Source organism: Haliaeetus leucocephalus, unplaced genomic scaffold, assembly GCF_000737465.1.
Source record: "Haliaeetus leucocephalus isolate CR32 unplaced genomic scaffold, Haliaeetus_leucocephalus-4.0 Scaffold216, whole genome shotgun sequence".
Lineage (NCBI taxonomy): Eukaryota > Metazoa > Chordata > Aves > Accipitriformes > Accipitridae > Haliaeetus > Haliaeetus leucocephalus.
The window spans coordinates 507,470-519,761 of record NW_010972652.1 but is presented as its reverse complement, the minus strand read 5'-3'; the positions used below and the strand labels follow the sequence as shown (position 1 = coordinate 519,761).

Genomic DNA, 12,292 nt, shown 5'->3' with positions numbered 1-12,292 from the left:
GAGGACATGACTTACCTGGGAGGCATAGGCATCTCACGGTCACAGACATTCAAAACAAACAAAAAAATCTACAGTAGAGCAACCTGCACTCAAAAATACTCCCTCTGGCCTCCCCCTCAGCAACTGATTGAGCAGAAGCTGTTAACACAGGTAACTTCTAATGAAGACAAACTTTTCATTGGGCACTGTGCCAACTGGTAACACCTTCGCTTGTAAGGTTTAATTTTTAAACAATCTGTTTGCACCCATGTCCAGTTGCAGACAGACACCAAAACAGCCTGGAGACTACCTTGCTGAGCAGCCACGGAGGATGGGTGAAGCTTTGCACAGAAGGTAACGATAAGTCAAGATAAGAGAGCAAATGACAACTGTTATTGGCAGCAGTTCAGTGAGGGACAGTGCGGTAGCAGGCTGAAAGGGTCATATGTACAGAGTTGGGGAATAAAAAGATGCGCTCTTCTCAGGTGCTGGAAACTGCACACTGGAAAACATGAGACTGAATCCTCCATTTCTGTACTGGGAGGAATTTGGAGGTCCCTTTTGTCTGTGGTGTTCAAATGCAAATATATTCTGACTCTCTTGTAAATATACCCTTCTCTCCAGATCAAAGTGGGAAGCCTTGGTGTCTCCCATCCCAGTGCATGTTTCATCTGTCTGGCACAGGGACCAGATGCCCACTAATCCTTTGATTCTTAAAACTGGGACCATGTTTACTTTAGTGGTAAAACCCTCTCTTCGCCCTTTCTTGTCTATACTGCTCCACTGCTCGCTCTCGCTTGCGTTTAGGCAGCACTTTCTCTTTGCTGCTCCCTCTGATTTCCTGTAAACCCGTCTGTTTCCTCCTGTCCCTTCCTCACTTGCCACAACACGGTTATTGCTCTGACCGCATTTCCCTGGGTATCAGACTGCAGGACAGTGAGATGCAGATGAAAACTTTGCAAACAGCTGACAGTGCTCAAATGAGGTAAAAGATGACATTTCTCCTGTTCCTGTTCAAGAAGTACTTCTGGTTTAGTAAGTGATTAATTGTACTGATACATTCCCTTCAGCTCACTAATTCACAGCTCCTTCTGGGAGGAAGGAGCTACTCGCTCTGTGATAGATTACAGAGCAGCACCTTCCAATTGCAGAACACATCCTGCCACACACAGTTCTATGATGTTCCCCTTACATATCAGTTTTTCTTTTTTTCATCTTATCCACTGAGAGAGAACTGAAAGCTTCTATCTGGAAGCTCATAATCACAATCCTACAGTATACCACTGGACTAAAGTCTATTGTGATAGACAACCTAAGAAGCAAAGACCAGACAGAAAAAAACCCCCAGGCTGCTCAATTTAAATGAATTGGAGAATCCATTAATACTGAAGGTCTGTTGAGGCTCAGCATCACCAGTTGCTGATTCCTCAAGCCAGAATTCCAACCTTTTAATCCACTATCATCAGAAAACCTAACTCTTCTTCCATTCAAATGAAGTAAAAATGCGCTGCAATTTCATATTATAAAGTTTCAGTTAAAGTAACTCATTTAAGGAGTTCAATTCCACTGAAAGTGACAGTGTGATTTTGCATGATTTAGTACCGTATTTTAAAAACCCAGTTTAAGTCACCAATTTTATGTTCTCATACTCCAAAGGACATCTCAATTTACTTTCTCTCCTCATTTATTTATTTGGTTATTACTACGCTATCAGTCGGCACTATCACTGAATGACAAGCTTAGTTACACTTAATGCAGTATCATCCACTTTTCCACTGCACAGATGAAAACTCAAACTCCTACTTCTATGTAATTATCTTCTGTAATACCATACAGTTAAAAAACAATTTGGTACCTAGCTTCTGAGCTTTGTAAAATTCAGCACTGTTTTGTGGCTGAGCAGTTCATCAGTGCTTGTATTATCTAGCTCCAGAAGGACTCATCATTGCAGCTCCAGAGTAGGTCATCAATTCACTGCCAACAAATTCTCCAGAACAGTTCACCAATTCAGTGGTATCTAACACCAGAACTGGCAGCAATTTGTTGCCATTGAGTGTCAGAGCGGTGTATTCATTCAACATTACATAATTCTAGAGAAGTGCATTCAAAATCACCTATCTGCAAAGTATTTCATCATTTCAATGTCACCAAAGTCTGCAGTGGTGCATTAATTCTGCCTCATCTCCTTCCACTGTAGTTCGTCAATTCAGTGCCCCGAAACTCAGAAGTAGTATTTAATCTGATTAAAGCTCATCAAGAAAGAAAAAGGTGCCAAGAAAATGGAAAGACATACATCATACAAATGTAGGAATCAAACCTAGAGGTCAAGGCATCTCCATTACAAAGACATGATTTAGTTAGCCAGATACTTATAAAGCATTTTATAAATATACATCTACCAAATTCTCTAGCTATCCATCCAGCACAGTGCATACGCAAAACCTAATACATGCTGTATACTCATGGACATCCAAACACATACAGGAAGCGCACGCCTTCCTTTAAATTGGACCAAATTCAAACTCCAGTCATTATCAAGTATCCCTGAATAAAATAATTCAGCTATCACCTTTTTAAAACTGCTGCCCAGTTGGGAGAACTGCTCTAGTGCAGACTCTGAGTCGGAAGAGGGAATCAGAGGCTGCTGCTTCCCTGACTGGTGAGGTCTGCCCAAAGACCTCTGCTGGAACCTGCTGACTCCCTTGTCTGTTCATCCATGTCAGAGAAAGATATGAAAAGAGATGTATGCTGCATGGAAGCCTTATCTCCTCACTGCATATGGCCTGGCCACATTTTGCAGAATATAACCTTAACTGCACCTCTCCCAGACACAAAGAAATGCAGTCAACTGGCACTAGCTCTCTCTTTCTCTCCCTCTCCAGATACATCATCAATGGTGGCTATAACAGCACATAGAATCTTACACTGCTGTTAATACACTTAAAATTCTGACCACTGAATAATCCCTACACATTACACCATGCACACTCTCAATTCTTTCTTAAAGAAGAAGAAATATCCATGATAATACATGCTCAATTTCCAAAAATCTTCTGCTGGTTACGTGGGTAGTATTGGAAAGCCTGATGAATGTATTTTAACTGCCACCCCCCGTACAATGTCTCAGGCTATAGTCTATCACCCAGTTTTATGGCATGTTCTCAAACACTGAAGCCCATTAAGTCTAATATCTTTAAGAACTTTACAAACCCGTAAAGCATATTTTCATGAAGTACCAATTTCAGTATTGCAGGCAGGTTCTACAGTAGTATGTTAGTACGGAAGAAACAGACTTGCACCCTGTTTAAATTACTATCCTGAAAATCTGAATTTTGATCTCTAATCTATACACTAATTATAGAAAAAGGACAGCAGAATTAGCCCAGTTAGTTAAGGGTGGCCCTTCCTTTGTAACCCTCAGACTATTAATTCTGTGGATTACAACCTGCAGCGTGGGAAAGATTCTGTCTGTCATGGAACAACTTTGTCACCTTTGACAATAATGGGGTGGTACTTTGCCTCTCTGCCTGCCAATATCCCAGCCAAAAAGCCCTAAGTAGCACAAGTAAAAAGCTGACACAGCTCACTTCTCCCTGCAGCAAAGGAAAAAAAGGGACGACACTGTGCTCTGAGTCCTAATTTGCCCAGTACTCTCTGTGCCTGGACACAGGCACAATGAATTATCTCCTACTCAGGGCAGGTGGAAAGGTGACAGCCTAACATTAGTGGCAGATGAAAGACTGATGGAATTTTTTTTGCCCCTGGCTTGCCATGCAGACCTCCTTGGTAACAGAAATCAAAACAAAGTCCGTGGCAGCACAATCCCCACAGCGTCATACTGCCAGTAATGCCTTAAAAGACACACTCGAACTAAAATAGCTCATTATATTACTGGAGGCTTCCAAAAATCGTAAGAGGGTTTTACTATGTACACACTTTGATAAGTGCCCAAATCTCACTGATGTTTAGGAACAGTCTGGTACTGGCATTTGTTTTATGGTATCTCCTCCCACCCATCTTCCTGGATTGACAAGTAACTAAATATTGGTTACCTGCATAAAACTGAAGTCTGAAGTAAATTTAAACTCTATTTGTATTTCATGGTTTCAAAATATACCAATGTCCTTTTTTGGTGAAAGTCCTTTTTTGAATGAATTATACACACACGTCAATAAACAGCAGGTACCCAAAGCCTGACCTCCTGGGGATTCCTCAGCTCCCACAGGGGCGAATGCAATGAGATGGTACAGCAGCACCTCTTGGACCGACATATATAAATGAAAGAGGCTGAAGTTTTCCCCTCAAGTTCATGGGAGTGTTTTTGGTTAGGATGAGCCTGCTTTTTTCCAGTGCTAAAGATTTGCTCTGTGATTAACACTGGTGGAAGTGCAGAGGAGAAAAAGCTCCAGCCACCTGCAACAGATCTGGCCCACAGCTCATACTGGAATAACTGTGACTGCAGAACAATGACTTGAAATAAACTTACATTCAATTTGAAAGGAAAGGAGGTAATATTTTCATAGCCCTTAAACAAACGTTCAATTCCTCACTGCCCTTTTCTCATTGCAACAGTTCACCATCCTTGGCTTATTTTCATTGCATCCATGATGCTCCTTAGCTAGAGCAGGGAAAAACTAAGACTCACAGACCAAAAATACAGAATAAAAAAAAAATAAAATTGAGACAACAAACACAGTTGTGTAAAAACGTGTACCAAAACACTTTTTGGTACAAGGTTTGGTTTTTTTTAACTAGGGCTTAACTGTGGCTTAAATAGGAAGTTGTATAGGATGGGACAGGACACTAAGTGAGCCAGATGTTTGAAAGCCAGCCTTTCCAGACTTTTTTCCTTACAGGGAAGATGATAAAAATCATCAAAAGACATTTCAAATTCCTTTTCTTAGAACAAGAAAACCATTAAAGAGAAAAAGAAAACCCTCACTGTGAGACAGAGCCAAAGCAAAAAAGTTTGTAAACAAACCCCTTCCTGCCTAGAGATCCTGCAAAGAACCTTGTCTTTGTCACAGCAGGTCCTTGCCTCCAGTTTGCTCTCCATCAGGGTTGCAATAAACTCTACGCAGACCCTGAGGGGTGCTGAAGGAATCTTTTTCTCCTTGTCACCCTTGCTGTGTATCCATTCCCCGTTCCTCTCAGTAGTGTCCCAACATTTGCTGTGATGTTACCAGCCCAGCAGGGAGGAAGCCTGTATTTGGGCTGTATAATGTGTTTATGAAAAAGTAACTGTGACATTCCGTCACAAAAAGCCCTAATTACACTGAAAACGTTCAATTTGTGCCATCAACTCTCTGTTTATATATAAACATGACTTTTGTCTGTATCAGTAAGGCTTACAACTGTGTAACATCAGACATGATTTGTGAGGATTTAGCTCAAGACTGATCAGCTCCACATATGGAAGGCAAGCATCGAGATCCACAAATGCACTCTCTGCTGCTCACGTACCATCACCACCCCTGTAATTCTGATAACAAAACAAGGTCACTAGCTAGAGTGCAGTTATCAATATCCTCAAAAAATAACAATACATATGCATATTAAAAAGATATTTAGAAATAAGGATTTTTAAACTTACTTTTGGAAGGGACACGCAGATTGGATCGTACCACTTGTAAAGAGTCTGCTTGAACTCGAAGCTCATAACTTTTCACACTTTCATAATCCAGATACTTTTTAACTGAGATCACGCCTGTTCTGTTATTAATAGCAAAGACATCTGAAATCCAGCAAAAACAGAAGTAACTTTCTAAGATGCAAACCCACTTTTCTTTAATGCCTAAGTGCTTCAATTTTGGTGATGACACTATTCTCTGACAGTGTCTTCAGAAAGTTGTTCCCATTCCTCCCTCAGGCCTCTAAAAGCCCATGTGATTCCTCTTTGAAGCTGTCTTCAAAGGAGCACAGCACCTGAATCTGACCTGGTACTAAAATGACCAACTTGAGGACATGCTGGCAAGAGCAGACAAGACAAACAGCCCACTCTCACAAAAAGGAGGATGGGATGGGGAATTCTTTCACATCCCTCCAAATAATTTAGCGTAACTTTGCTTAGAGATTTCAAGGTGGATCGCAGAGGATACCCGAGAAGGATGCAAATGCAGGAATGGCGTTTTGTTTAAATATCAGGCTCTAATCTAATACTTGTGGCTACAGCATGGCAAAGTCTATAGTGCCTTAAAACAGATTTCTAAGCAAGAAGTACAACTCATAGAATCATATAATGGTTTGGGTTGGAAGGGACGTTAAAGATCATCTAGGGGGACACCTAGGGGGACAGCAGGGACACCTTCCACTAGACCAGGTTGCTCAAAGCCCCATCCAACCTGGCCTTGAACACTTCCACGGATGGGGCATCCACCACCTCTCTGGGCAACCTGTGCCAGTGCCTCACCACCCTCACAGTGAAGAATTTCTTCCTAATATCTAACTAAACAAATCAACTCCATCAAAGCTATTTATAGTCTTATTTCAGCATGTCATGGATTCACACTGTGTGGCACCAATGTGAATTTTTGCATCAGTGAGAATTTGATTGTGTTTTAATTTTTATTGTAATTCTGCTAATTAATCTGATCTTCAGCTGATCTCTCAAGGCTTAATAATGGCAGTCCCTCCTGCAGACAGATGAGGCGGGATTTCACCTCAGCAGCTTTATTTCTAATCACTATTTCTTGAAGACTTCTGATGCATGCACTAGGCTCACCATAACCACTAAGACCAAAATATTAGTCCTTACCCTCTTCATTTCCTGAAACAATTGAATACACAATTGTCTGGTTCAAGGCGGCCGCTGTAACAACTGTAACCACAGTTCCTTTTGGTGCACTTTCACTCACTGGCGGGGGTCTGCAGAATTGAACAAAAGTATTTGTGTTATCTTCCCGTTGCCTGAACAGCAGATTATTGAAATTTATTCCTCAGGTTAGCAGTTTCATCCATCTATTAGGCTGCCAAAGCGAGAGGATCTGTTATTACAGAAAGACATATTAAAAAGGCAAAGGTTTAACCTTTGCCTCTACAAATGCAAAAAACAGTAAGATGTCTAACTGACAAGAGGTGACAATATAAAGATGGGTCTTTGACGTGAGAAATGGAAAAGCAGGGAATAATGAGTAGAAAATAGCAGAAAGACAAGAACTACCGCAGACTGATAAACTGCAAGTAAAATTTAGAACTTAACAGCTCTTTTATAATACTCATCTCTACTAAGAAAACTCAGTAATCTACGAGAAATGCATGCAGGAAAACTCATGCATGGGTAAACCTCTATTAGTTGAACAGTAAGCACTTTAAAGCCACTTCCACAGGAATTTCTATTCTTCAGAAAGATCAAAAAACTTTCCTGCCAACCCATTTTGGTACTAAAAACCACGATGCTTTTCAGGAAATCAGCTGCAACCCAAGTATACATACACATCTTTTAAGCATTCAGTAAATTGTTTCTGATTCACTGAGCACCATTTCGTGTAAAGAAAGAAAAAGAAAAAAGATTACACTACTAACACATTGGTATCTCATGTTCTTCATACCCTACACACTGAAAACTGAGCATCTCATATTCAGCATACTTTCAACATGTATAAATTATGAGTTTCCTCCTGAAAGGCAGCAAAGAATTACTTCACTCTTTCTCTTTTGTTGTTCAAATGCTCTCTCCTCAGAAAATGTGATGAGTAACATTGAGATGCTGTCTTCTCAAGGAAACTCTAACTACTTCAGAATGTACAAAGAGCCCATGCTAATGTATTTAAAACAGCCATCTAAACAATTTCAACAAGGCGAAGTGAAACTCTGAGCTAATCTCAAATCAAATGTTCATATTTTCATCACAGCAAGTAAAGGCTGAATTCATGCTTAAAACTATTCATGCTAGTGAACAAATAAATTTGAAAGGAAATTTTTGCACTCATTCATAAATGCAGATGCATCTTTATTAAAACTAGCATTATCCAGATACTTTCCATTTTAAAAAATTACACTGATTAGTATATAATGAAAAAAAAAAACCCAGATGAGGCTATGTTGAGACAGGTTCTTCAACAGAAATAGACTTTAAGGAGAATTTCTGTTGTGCACTGATATTTAAAATTCTGGACAGAATCTATACCTGCTTTCATTTCAGAGAGTATTTTATGACTTCCCTCTTTCATCCTCTAGGTTTTTTTAAAATACTCCACCCCATGCCACATTTTCCCATTCTAAGGGCAGAAAGCTGGAACCCCAGGTTGCAATCCTAACTATTGAACCCAAACCTCTGCCATCACACACCAGGAGACCAACAATCTGCCCTTGATCTCTGTCTTACAAACATTTTCTTTGGGATGAATATTGCTTCGAACATCCTGGAAAAAGTTCTCGATAATGACGATGAATATATGGAATTAAGTTTAAAAATTTCAGCGGGTCAATTATTCATTATTGTTTAAATAAAAAAAATAAAAAAAAAAAAGAACTAAGTAGTTTGGGTGATGATACCTGTTACATGACCTCTTGCCCTGGAAATGATGTACTTGCCTTCATGCTTTGCAGATTTCTGCAGCAACTGCCTTCTGCCTGCGTGAACGTTGGTCAAAAGTTTATCTATACTTCAGCCTCTTCCCTTGGGTTGCTATTCAGACTGCCTTCACCCTGACCCTAGATTCTCTGCCTACTTCCTTACTTTGCCCTACGGATTATACTTCTCCTGCTCTTTCCGAGTTCTTGCTCTCAGCTTAATCCAATTATGGCACCGTATTGCTGACTTGACCACTCGTGCTCCAGATTACATCACCTGTAAAAAAGATGTCAAAGGCAAACCATATCCATTGGCCCATAGGGCTAAGATGCATTCTTCTGTCCCTTCTTGTGACACCTTCCATTGCTTTATTTACTTGTTTTGTTTTGCTTCCTGTGGAGGGCCCAGTCTGTCTTAAATTAAACCACCGTATCTTGCTTAGCATGGTGAGGTATCAATCTTCTGAGCATCCCTAGGCCTTCCGCTGTACGAAGGAATAATGGGGAGAAAATTCTGTTCCAGGCTGAGCCACACTGGATCATGTAATAGTGACTGTACTAAAACACTGACTTCCCGATTTTTTTGCAGAAAAAGATGATGGTAAATTCACTTTTGTTCAAACACACATGCACAGAGCAGATCACTCTGGTTCCCACCCTTCTGCCTCAAGTGTGCTATCAGCAGTAGAAATAAAATTAATTATTGGTACCTAATTTATTAAGCTGCAAAACTAGTGCTATAAAATGCTTATTAATGTGCATTTTACAAATGCAAAGGTTAGAGACAGGAAAAAAAGGCTGTCAAATCTGAAAGCATTTCACGCTGTAGCTCTTTTGATGAGGTCAGAGATGCAGGCCAGCGAGCAAAATAAAGATCCTTTTTATGTTGCATTATATATTATGTTGTTTTCTTTTTCTCCTGAAGACATATATTTGAACAAAAACCCTCATGACTGCGTATACACAAACCCCACATTTCATCTGAAGCATGCTTTCAGTATATTCTTTTAATGGAAATGGCCTTGTATCTTCCCCTCTGAAATAGCTGAATTCAATGAATTGACAAATCAATATCAATTAGTAAGCGGCTTTTGTGTTTGCTATGAGAGGCTATAGAGGGAGTGGAGAGAAAACCACCACAGTAATGGTATTGATTTTATTTCCCTGATTTAACTAAGGTGATCAGGTTCAACAGGAACAATGCATCAGCTGAATTAAAACATACAGCTGGTCTCTTAAGAACATTTTGCTGAATTGTAGAGAAGTGAACCAGCGAAAGACAGTGGTATTCAGCTGACAATATACTCTGCTTTATCCTGTACTACAAGCTCTAATAAGCTTTCTTTGGGGATAAGTTCATTATTTTCCAATTTTTGAATGACTAAGATGCACAACAGTGCTTTTTTTTTTTTTGGTAAGTGGTAGGCATACTATTTGAAGCTGTTCTATGGGACAGGCAAGGGCATTTTTATGCAATAATTTTGCATTACTGGATGATAAAGGCTGGTTATTTTTGTGAGAAGACATGACACTAGCAAAGCAGTGCAATCCAGTCCAAGCCACCCAGAAAAGGCTTAGAAAACTGACAGCATAGGGAAAGGGAAGGGGTACTGCTGTGACTTCAATACATGATTAGGATTCAGAGCGTCTGAAGGATTTTCATCTGATAATGTTTGCAACACCTTATTGAGCTTCTGAGTGCAACTGCCAATATAGTCATTACCTTGCCAGCCACAGGCTCTGACCATGCCTGACAGTACATTTCTGTCACTGTCACCTGCGTGGGATTGGCACACCATTGCTTTACAGTCCAGTGCTGACTTATTTGAAATACTTCAAATGAAATGGTTACTTTTTAAGCTTCCGAACAAAACATCTTCTCAAATATATGATTTCTAATATTCCCCCCCACCCCCAATACTTATATGCATGGGTATCTACATACATTCAGTCACTGAATGTAAGAAGGCCCTGTGCATTAACATGATAATCCACTTGCACCCCATAAATCTTAGGGTGAAATGAGATAAACAGCAATTAACACACACTGTAGCCACCTCAGCTGCAACTCAGTCTACCCATAGTCTTTATCTTTCCTCCTAAACACTTTCCTTTGCACAACCATCTTTTGACCATGACAAAATAAATATATTTTTATACCAATGTTTCATTCATTCACATTGTATTTTTATATAACCATCACAGCAATGTGCAATTTAGGTCGGTTGATCCTCACTTTAATGTTTTCACAGAAATAGTAAATGGTATCTTGTCAGCATCCAGGACAGGGTGGATACCAGGAGAGGCCTCCATCACTGCGGTGCAACAAAAACCCTGTAGGATCCCTGCACTCAGCTTGAAGCCACCCAACCTGCCCAAACCCTTCCTGACAAGCTGTGGTGGGAAAAGAGGACACAAAGGCAGCAAAGTGTAAAAAAGGAGCAGCCTCAATTGCTTTGTGCCATACTGAGATAAGATTGGTATCTGATGGCCTCAGATTTGGGAAGAACAAATTAGTTTAAAATTGACAAAATAGATGTTCAATAATAAGTCTTCTGTCCCACTCTTCTGATTTAGTTATCCCTGAACAAGTGTAAGATTTGCCTGTATTTCTTTGAGGCCAATATTGTATTGCTTACTGCTTCAGTATGAAACCGTGCCAACAAAATGTGTTTGCTCGTCAGAAAAAAAACCACAAAAGCAACCCCAAACTAGAAGAACAACAGGATTAAAATAAAATCATTATTTATACACAAAAGCATTGAAAAAGGATACAGATTTTAAAAGAATATCTTTTAATTTGCAATGTCTCAATTATCCGTATCTTGATCAGAGGGTGAAATGGAGACTGAACACATATCAAATACATTGCAGGGCATAACTATTTCTAAATGTCCAAAATTAAATTTTAACTTTTCCTCTCTTCTTTTCTGCTTCTTTTTTCCCTCTGCTAAACACATCAGACTCTCATCCATTTTTCAATTGGCCTGATATCCAATATGCTTTAAATTCACCATGAAACTTTTCTATCTCAAAAAGCATGAACATGAGACTTAATCAAAGATTAAATTTAAAACCAGCAAACCCAATAATAAATTGGAAAATTGGTTTAGTACTGAAGTTTAATAGTGTGATGTGTATGTACTCTGTACTAGACACTTCAGCCGACTCTATTTCATGGATTATATTTTAGTTCATGGAGGTCCATAAGCATACCTCAGAACTTAAATATTTTAAATTTTTTTGCTTAATTACATTGCTAAGATTCTTAGCTCAACTTGATTAAAATGTCATTTGGACCTCTCCTGGTAAAATCGTCTCCCTACCTTCTCTCACATTACAGCTTCTTAAAGTGTTTTGGCCTTAGCTACTTTTAACCCTCAACGGCATTTTACCTGAAGCCTTTTCTGAAACGTGTTTCTGAGCAGCGTACCCATTCCTGCACAGACTCTTTTCATCCAGCTCCTCATGGGAAGTGACTTCATTTGGCTTTTTGTCTGTCTGATGCTTTGCATTAAAGAGAAGCCATGTAAGCCATTAAAAACAACTGAATTTATGTATTTTTCTGGAGAAAAGTCAAGTGTAGGCAGATCACTAGTGGTTAAAACGAGGCGAGCTAACAGTTAAGTTGTATGGAAACTCAAATAGCTAATAAAAGCTCTACAAACAGAAACACTTAAATCAGTCTGGTTATGCAGCTCAGTTTTTTAAATTATGAAAAAAATGTACAAGTTTCTAACTGGTGCAGCAAAACAGAAAGCAAAGAAACAAGAAAGCAAGTAGTAAACATAATGATGGCAGC

General features: G+C 39.5%; 1 protein-coding gene across 1 annotated transcript in view; it reads right to left on the bottom strand.

Annotated features, from left to right (window-relative positions):
- Window positions 1-12,292, bottom strand: part of PCDH15 (protocadherin-related 15) — a 369,468-nt gene that overhangs the window by 57,120 nt on the left and 300,056 nt on the right. The window contains exons 23-24 of the mRNA XM_010566632.1: window positions 6,734-6,843; window positions 5,573-5,713 (exon numbers count right to left, since the gene is read on the bottom strand). Coding sequence (XP_010564934.1) covers window positions 5,573-5,713; window positions 6,734-6,843 — 251 coding nt within the window. The remainder of the gene's footprint in view (window positions 1-5,572; window positions 5,714-6,733; window positions 6,844-12,292) is intronic.